The 8827-nt window shown below is 41.8% G+C and overlaps 1 protein-coding gene across 2 annotated transcripts; it reads right to left on the reverse strand.

The window, feature by feature from the left end:
• Nucleotides 1-625: 625 nt before the first annotated feature.
• Nucleotides 626-8521, reverse strand: pcdh18a (protocadherin 18a). 2 transcript variants are annotated; one of them, XM_077606281.1, is made up of 4 exons: nt 5710-8521; nt 5155-5210; nt 4563-4735; nt 626-2203 (listed from the first exon to the last, which is right to left on the reverse strand). In XM_077606281.1, the coding sequence occupies exons 1-4, from the start codon at nt 8182-8184 to the stop codon at nt 1386-1388; spliced, it is 3522 nt and encodes a 1173-aa protein (XP_077462407.1). In that variant the 5' UTR covers nt 8185-8521; the 3' UTR covers nt 626-1385. The 2 variants fall into 2 exon arrangements, with proteins under 2 accessions (XP_077462407.1, XP_077462406.1); XM_077606280.1 differs by having other exon boundaries at nt 5155-5243.
• Between the last annotated feature and the right edge of the window lie 306 nt (nt 8522-8827).

Consider the following 8827-nt stretch of genomic DNA (forward strand, 5'->3'; position numbering starts at 1 on the left):
GAATGTAAGCAATCATAAACAGTAGTTCCCAGATATGGATTAGAGCTAAAAGCCATTAAATCCTTTGCAAAGCTGAGCTAATTTTGAATGTGGTACGCTTAGGACATTAACACCGAGCCACTGCTGATTATTGAGGCTTGGTCTTTTTAATGATGAGGGAAAATGGGCTCGTTATTAAGTGAGTGTACATGTGCCTATTCACATTGCCTACGTCTATGTGTGTATGCAAATTGTAACCTTTATCTTAGTTTAAGCTTTATATGATGAAGTTAAATGTATCATTTTGTATTAGTTGTTAAATGTTCTGCCTTTTAAATACCATACAATTGCTGTTGTTTTTTTCTTCTAAAATTGTATCACTCATATAGTAGGCTCCAATAGAATCCTTTAGGCCTGCAGTATTTTTTTATGTGTGTAATAGTGGAGTTATGTTTGTGGGTTAGAGTTTTTGGGGACTATAATATAAAGACGATGCAGTTCAGATAGCGGACATTGGGAGGTGCTAAGAGACAATTAGGTGAATTGAAGCCATTACAATTACAGTACGTAAATTGAAATACACACCATTCAATATAGCAATAGAGAAATAGTCTAATATAAACAAAAAGCCAATATTATATCATTGATTCATCTACTTTATTTGTCTCTGTCATCGGACATTTTACAAAACCATATTTCAACATTAACTGTGTTGGAATGTGATTCAGTAAATGGTGCACACAAACACTCAATACAAAATTAAATACAAGTGTGTGATAAAAGTAATAAAAGAGAACAAAGACACACTGAATACACAGTGAATTATAAAACATGCGATAATATAAAAAATAGACATTTATTGTTGGTTTTTTTTCCTCCTGTACAAACATAAATCGACACATATAAATATATAGAACTACAAAAGAGTGTATTTTTAAAATACAAAGGTTGATTTGTACAGTTACATTCCATAATAACAAAACAGGAAATATAGCACAATATTCAAGTGGAGCAGACTTTACTCACAGACACTGTACATTTGTTGTACACTGTAAAATTAGGATCACTTAACACTTGGCTTCTCCCACTGGCATCTGTAAACATTACAAACAACGATCAGGAGTTGATTGCCCGATTCTCACTCAAAATCACTCACAAACACAATGACAACTGTAGAGTGTGTCCTTTAAATTTCTTTGAGGTCATTGTGCCACTTCGGTTACAGTGCAATGTTTTACTCTTCAAGTCTCTCAGCTCAGGGTGGCGGGAGGATATTTGGTAAAACAGACAAGACAGTACAATCAGCACAATCCATTTATCATATAGTATATTCATGTCTGCACATTGATTTTTGTTCAGATGGCTGTCAAATGACCAAGGGGAAACAATGTTACATATTTCATTCTTTAGTTCTGCCTGACGTCCTGTAGTAGTTTGTTTATCTCGTGGGCAAGCTCGCTCGCATCCATGCCTGGCTCCTGCCGGTTCTCACCACGTTTGCCACTCTGGTGACCCTGATAGAAGGCACCATCAAAGTCATCTTCTTCATAGTTTTCCGGAATCTCTTCCATGGCAGGGAGCCATTTGAGATGTGGGGGCTGTCCATTGGTGGAGGTGGTCGACGAGGGAGGGGTGGGAGGAACGTGGCTGTTCCCTACAGATGCACTTCCCGGATTTAAATAGTGAGTATTGGCAGCCCACGCGGCCACACCTGGTGGGTAAGTGGGGCCCTTTCCACCGGGTAACAAGCCTCGACGACTATCCTGAGGAACAGCACTGTTGCTATGGTTACCAGCAATGGTGACACCGCGTCCACCCCCTTTCTCGGCAATTGACGAGGATGAGGTTGGGCTTGTTTCAGTGCACTCACTGTATGAGTCCATATTAGCGGGTAGAAGCCGCTGGAATACACTGTTCATCTCAGTAAGTAGAGAGCCAGCTGCTCCTGTAGGTGGGCAAATGTTACTTCCCCCTGCAGCAGCAACTCTTACCAACCCTGACTCCTCACTCCCATGCTCTTTGCCAAAAGTGGAGAAACTCTTGAGCTGTTCTGACTCCTCTGAGGACTGGTCATCATCAGTTGGTGGTTGCTGGGAAGACTCTTCCCCTGGGATATACATGTTGTTGCGGTAGTCTGAGGAAGATGTGGGGGAGGAATGGGGGGGCATCCAGCACTGGTCAGAGTGTCCCAGGACCCGACATTCATCTGTGCATAGTCTCATTGCTGAGGAAGATAAAAAAAACAAGTGTGAGACTTGTCAAAAAAATAAAAAATAAACAATGTCATTATGACCTATATTACAAAGAAAACAAGAATACATTCTAAACAAGTGCTCAGAGCATAATAATTAATGCCAGATGCATCAGAAGCTTTATAGTCTGACTTTGCTGTCTTGTTTAATACATGTCAAGCATTGTGAAAAGGAAAAAAAAGATCATGGTACTGAGAAGATGCAACACCTCAACAGGGGGTTGTGTCTGTGTTTTGGGATCTTTTGCATGAAAAAAGCAAAGCATATACCGTGTGTAAAAGTCCCTATAGGCTTTTTTCTTTTACATGATTTGCACTTTGTTCCATTGACATCTTTAGTGTGTTATCAAGGAATGTCTTAAATGGTATTTTTTATGTGTGATGAAAAATAAGTCTCATATAGTATATAGAGCAGGCGTCGGGAACCTTTTTGACAGAGAGAGCCATAAACAATTCAGATTTAGTAATGTTATTTCTCGAGAGCCATTTTCAGAATTGAAAGGTAAGAATACATGAAAATGTGTGATGTTTTTTTGTCATTTCACCACTTTTAAAGTACAAAAAGTCTCTGAATTCTTTTGACAACATTGTTATGCTGTTGCTAATAAATCAGTATCAATGATATCATCAAACAAAATTATGATTATAGTGGTGGTAGAGGTAGTGTCAACGCCACAATGATGCTCCTATTAGTGCATTCAGGATTCAGCTATCTCACCAGTGATTTCCATATTTTATATCACAGGTTAGTGGAGAGCCATATGCACCCATGGAAAGAGCCACATATGGCTCCCGAGCCACAGGTTCCCTACCCCTGATATGGAGTATGATGCCTCTACACACCATATTTAACACGAGTCTCTCTTATTCTCAGGCAACAGCTTTACAGTTAATTGTGCCCCAATTTTCCCCTGCAACCATATTAGAAGGGGGACATTGATGTTATTCACATGCTGTGATAAGATTGTTGCTGTGTATAAGAAAACAGTCATTCAATTTAGATAACCAAATGTTACATTTCTCGATTTTTTTTAATCCCGTATCAAGAGGCTGATAAATTAATGTCTGACTCTTCTTTGCATCATATCACCCTCATCTTGGGCGTATTTATGGGAGACTGAGTTTTTACTTTATCATATAAAGCAGAAAAAAATCTACATAAATTAATTTCATTGCAATACAACCAAGATACAGTATAATCTTAAAATGTGCTTGCCTTTTCTTTTTACATATTACCATAAAAAGAAAGGAGTAAAGGTGTTCTTCAGTTAAAGAACAAATTGACCAAATCTGCCCGCCACTCTTCTTTGCTTTATACACCAAAATTAGGATAGAGAACATATTGCATGAACAGCAAAAAGACGTGGAGAAGCTCTCTGTGTTGCAGCGGCTGAGAGGGGGACCGAGTGAGTGAGAGAGAATAACATAATTCTAAAAGCAATTACTGTGAATTCTCCTCAGTTCAGACATGAAAGTGTTACACTGTCACTCAACAGAAGGAAAAAGAGAGAAAGGAAAGAAAATGGAGGAAAGAGGGAGAAAAAAACAGCACCCTGAGACGCATACTGATGAGTGACAGTCGACTCATCTCTGCTCCGGGGAGGATTTTACAGACACGACTCAGGGGGTAGATAACGCACACACCATACACACACATACAGAGTGACACAAACAGCCCGGCGCACTGTAACCTCTCTCAGTGTGATAACAAGCGTGGAAATGGGGTCTGTGTGGAAGAATGGGTGGAGAACAATAGCATTGTGTTTTCAGCTTGCTCAATGGCTGTATAGGCAGGTGTATCTCCTATTAGTTGTCTCAAGCCTGACCTGTCCATAGTGCTAAAATTTGTCAGGCAAGATGTGTACAAAATGGCCTACAGTAGTGCAGATGAAGTGAATTTGAGAGTAATATTTCCCCTTGTTATCAACAGATGTTATCACTTTGTAAGCATGCTCGGTTTGTTTAAGGACAACTTCTGTGGCGATAGGTATACTGTTTTAATGATCAAAAACATGGATAGTTACTATTACACCCATTTTGTTTTTGAAATAAGATGAATTTATGATTTTTATGATCTAAACTAAAATGTATTTTTTAGAACTGATGAAAAGTAAACTTCACAGCAGTGTAAGTGTAGGTTGATACTCTCCATCTGCCTTTGAAAAACAAATAAAAATGTATTTAGCTCATCTCTTTGTCTTTATCATTTTGCATGATGAAATTATTTGGAGGTGTGATTTATCTTCTTAGGTGCACAATGAGTGTGAGGTAACTAAACAGGCTAGAGTAAGGGCAAAATGATCAGTAACCAAATTACATTAAAGAAGCTTACCTGGATGGAGACGGGGGTGCATTTCAAGATGTATGAGGTCAGAAAAGCCTTCCCCGAGCAGTAACCTGTCCACAGGGGATTCTCTCCCCATTTCACAATCACTGTCCCCCGCTTCGCTGTCCCCACGTCCACTGTCCTTCAGGCTGAACTTGTCCATGTCTTGTAATGCATACCTGAGTGGACCATTACAAAGAAACACAAATTAAATACATGTGCAGTGATAAATCTCCCAAAACTTTGTCCCATTTCTACTTCATGCAATTAAACCTGATGAATACAAAATACTGTATATGGCAACAACAATTTGGCAATAAAAATATATCAATTCAGGGGATAAACAGGGCAACGCATTATTGTTTGAATACTCCAAATTAGTTCCAAACATAGAGGAGAAAATTTGGACAATTGGACAATCTGACAAATGGTACTTTGTGAATGGCATTGGTATGCATGTGGACATTTGAAATATGGATAAAGAAGACAAATTATACAACAGGCTGTCAAACATGTCACACAGATGTAACTTAATGACAAGAAAGTGCTTTAAAAATATAAATAAAAGTATATTGGTAGTGTTGGGCCGTGGAATTACCTGTAGCTGCGAGAGTATTTGTTGCCACGGAAACTGGGTCTGGGTTGGTACTGGCCCTGATGGAGCATGGACAGAAGCTGTGAGACTTGCTGTATCCAAAAACAACAAAATAAAATAAAAAAAATAAAAAATAAAAATAATAATAAAAAAATAAGATAAAATAAATAGGACCGGGGTGGAATGGGAATAACAGATGGGAAGTGATGGAGAGAAAGAGAGATAGAGAGACAAGACAGGAGACAAAAAAATGGATGAGTAAACAAAATGGATGATGGAGCAGCTGCTCAATATGGATGAAACAAAATGAATGGTGTGCAAACAAAAATGGTGGCTTATCATAGGAGCAGGAATCTAGGTGAAGGGGGGACCATGATTCATACATGAAGACAATGTCCAAACCAAGCAAAGATAAGGACACACCTTTACTATCAATAAATTTGAGTGTTATTTTACACTGCCAACTCACTTTGTGAGTGAGTGAGCCAGCCAGCGACTTAGTGAACAAGTGAGTGAGCGTATGAGTGACTGAGCTAGCGAGTGTGCGAGTGCATTTACCTCCACCTGTGGAGTTGTATGTGCCAGTTCCAGGGCGAAGCTCTCAGGAATGTGATTGGATGAGATGGTCACCAGACTGTTAAGGGATTGGCGACTCTGGTGATTTTGCCTGCTCCCCATCTGGGCTCGGTCCATGGGTGGTGTAGCTGAAGGAGAACGGTGATGGGATCTAATTGGCAAGGTACCATTTACAGTGGGAACTAGGGTGATGTCTCCCTTGTGGATCTGCCGTGAGGGCTTCCTGGGGTGGTGCTGGTGGGTGGACTCTGCCACCCGGCAGTTGTAAGATTGCCTAGTTTCCTTCTTCTCCCTGTTGCAGTGAGCGGCAAATACGACCATAATAACCAGCAGCAAAGCGCATATGGCCCCCAGGGAAATGATGATTATCAGTGATGCATCAAGTGGAGACTCCCCTTGGTCCATCACTTGGACATGGTTCTCCATATTCTCGTAGAGATTGATCCTCAGAACTGCTTTGGCACTGAGGCTTTCTCTTCCCTGGTCTCTTACCACAACAGTTAGCTCAGCATGCTCAGAAGGGAAGTTCTCTAAACTGCTGTTGGCATGAATTTCACATGTCCTTGGATCAATTATAAAGAAGCCTTCTTCATTGCCACTGACAATGGAGCAAATGAGTTCAGAATTGATCCCTGTATCACGGTCGGTTGCCCTGACCAGCGTTACAAGATGTCCGGCTTCAGTGAACTTTGAAACGGGGACATCGGCACTTAAATTCCACAGCTGGGGGACCATAATCACGGGTGGATTGTCATTTTCATCCAGGATGTTTAGAACAATGGTGGCATTGCTAAACAGTGGGGGCTTTCCAGCATCCTTGGCTTGCACATTAAAGGTGATGCGACTTGCATCCTCCCTATCAAACGTGCGAAGTGCATAGATTGCACCGTTAGATGGGTCAATGGTGACGTAAGTGGAAATGGAGCTCCCTTGAATTAAACTCTCTAGAATGGAGTAGGTTACCTGTCCATTGATATCCAGATCTGGGTCTGTTGCTATAATGGAGGTCAAATATGCTCCTGGGGCATTGTTCTCAGATTTAAAGATCTCAAACATTCCCTTCTCAAAATGTGGTGGATTGTCATTTTCATCGGTTACATGCACAGTGAAGTGCTTGATTGTAGAGAGGCTTGGGATCCCTCTGTCTTCTGCCACCACCGTTAAACTGAACTCTGATCTCTTTTCTCGGTCCAGAGACACATTAGTCAGAATCATGTAGTTGTTCTCATATGTTTTCTGTAGTTTAAAATAACCTTGACCATGAAGCTTGCACTCCACCTCTCCATTCACACCAGAATCCAAGTCCTCCACCCTCACTAAAGCTACGAATGTGTCCAGGGGTGCAGCCTCTGATACATATGCAGCATCCCCATTTCCCTGTGAGGACATTATATTTATGCTTATGTCCGGTTTGTTGTCATTTACATCCACCACCTTGACCAGTATCTTGCAGTGAGCTGGCATTGAGTTTGGACCCATATCCTGTGCTTGCACATCAATGTCATAGGCGCTAGCTCCCTCGTAGTCAACGCGAGATATTAGGGTTAGACGCCCACTGTCAGGATTAATTTTGAACGTCTCCATGATTTTGGGGGGCACGTGACTGCTGAAGGAATAGACAATTTTGGCGTTCGTCCCATCATCCGCGTCAGTGGCGTTCAAGTCAATTATCAGTGTTCCAACAGGTGCGTTTTCGGGTAGATTTATCACATACGATGACTTGTCAAAGACCGGACTGTTGTCATTTGAGTCTGCGATGTTGATTTTAAGCAGGGTGGTCCCGGTTCGGGATATAACCCCTCTATCAAAGGCTGTGTACTTAAGTTCATAATGAGAGCGCACCTCCCGATCCAACTCTCGGAGTACCACAAGCTCGGCATATTTCGCCCCGTCAGTTCTGGACTGTATGTCAATTTTAAAAAAACTGTTGGGCTCCAAGTCATAGCTGTACAAGGAGTTTTCGCCCACGTCTGGATCCGTGGCACTGTCCAGGGGGATGCGCGCTCCCACAGACGCGCTCTCGGAAATTTCAATGGGGATTACTGCACGGGCGAACTGTGGAACGTTGTCGTTGATATCCAGCACTTCCACCTCGACATGGAAAAGCTGCAGGTGTTCCGTGGGCAAAGTGAGCACGTCGAATTGAATGGAGCAGTTGAGATTATTTTCACAAAGTTTTTCTCGATCAATTCTCGACTTGATGCTTATTTCTCCGTCTTGTTCGCGCACCGTCAGAAAGGAGGAACTCCCTCTTTGCATGGCCCGAAAGCGCAGCGACACCGAGCTTGGAAGTTTAGCCAAAACATCGGCGACATCGTCTTTTAAACGAGCAATAACCGTGCCAACCTTCTGTTCCTCATAAATCTGATATCGTAGGGTCTTACCGGAAACTTGAGGCGTTGACAGTATGAACACGATGAATAATCCCCACATTGTTATTTTCAAAAGTACCGTCATGGTGCTCCTTTTTTTAGGTAAAATCAAGCAAAAAAATATGTTGCAGAGGTCAATTCCTGGTTTGGTTTAGGCAACTGGGTGGAGTGTTTCGCTCTGCGTTGCTTGTCTTGAGAAAAGAATACATTCAGATGCAATTAGGGCCGACTTAAAATAATTTAAATTAAAACACCCGTTGATGTACGCTGCCGTATAGATCTGTTGCGCACGTCGAGTTTGCATTACAACAGTCTTGTGTTACTGAAATGTGCGCGTTTCGCTCTCTCTCTCTCTCTTTCTCTCTCCCTCTCTCTCTCTCCTCGAAGCGTGCGCCCGAGCGTCTCTTCACTCTCCCTCCCGGTCTGAGACTCCTTGCATCGAAACTCACTCCAAACAATTCTCCTCCAATAGCTACATTAGACTCTTCGTCAATCAATTGGATGGAAGCCACACAAACTGACGAAGGAGGCGCAAGAGGGGATGTAAATGAGATTGGGGCGGGGGTGGCCCCGCCTTGCGTGGTCCACGTTCCCCATTAAGAGTCACCAAAACCCCCATCCCTATGAAAAAAACATTCTTCCCCAGTTTATGCACTATGACATCTTCACTATATTATAAACCCACTTTTTAGTCAACTGAGCTGTCTTTTGACATTTTCTGCATAGAA

Source organism: Stigmatopora argus, chromosome 7, assembly GCF_051989625.1.
Source record: "Stigmatopora argus isolate UIUO_Sarg chromosome 7, RoL_Sarg_1.0, whole genome shotgun sequence".
Lineage (NCBI taxonomy): Eukaryota > Metazoa > Chordata > Actinopteri > Syngnathiformes > Syngnathidae > Stigmatopora > Stigmatopora argus.

Bases quoted from the DNA above. Each gene is read 5' to 3' on its own strand.
- pcdh18a (XM_077606280.1), bottom strand. From the start codon at position 8,184: ATGACGGTACTTTTGAAAATAACAATGTGGGGATTATTCATCGTGTTC. The intron at 5,244-5,709 runs GTAAATGCACTC...TTTTGGATACAG, and splicing joins ATACAACTCCACAGGTGGAG to CAAGTCTCACAGCTTCTGTC. The intron at 2,204-4,562 runs GTAAGCTTCTTT...TATCTTCCTCAG, and splicing joins GCACCCCCGTCTCCATCCAG to CAATGAGACTATGCACAGAT.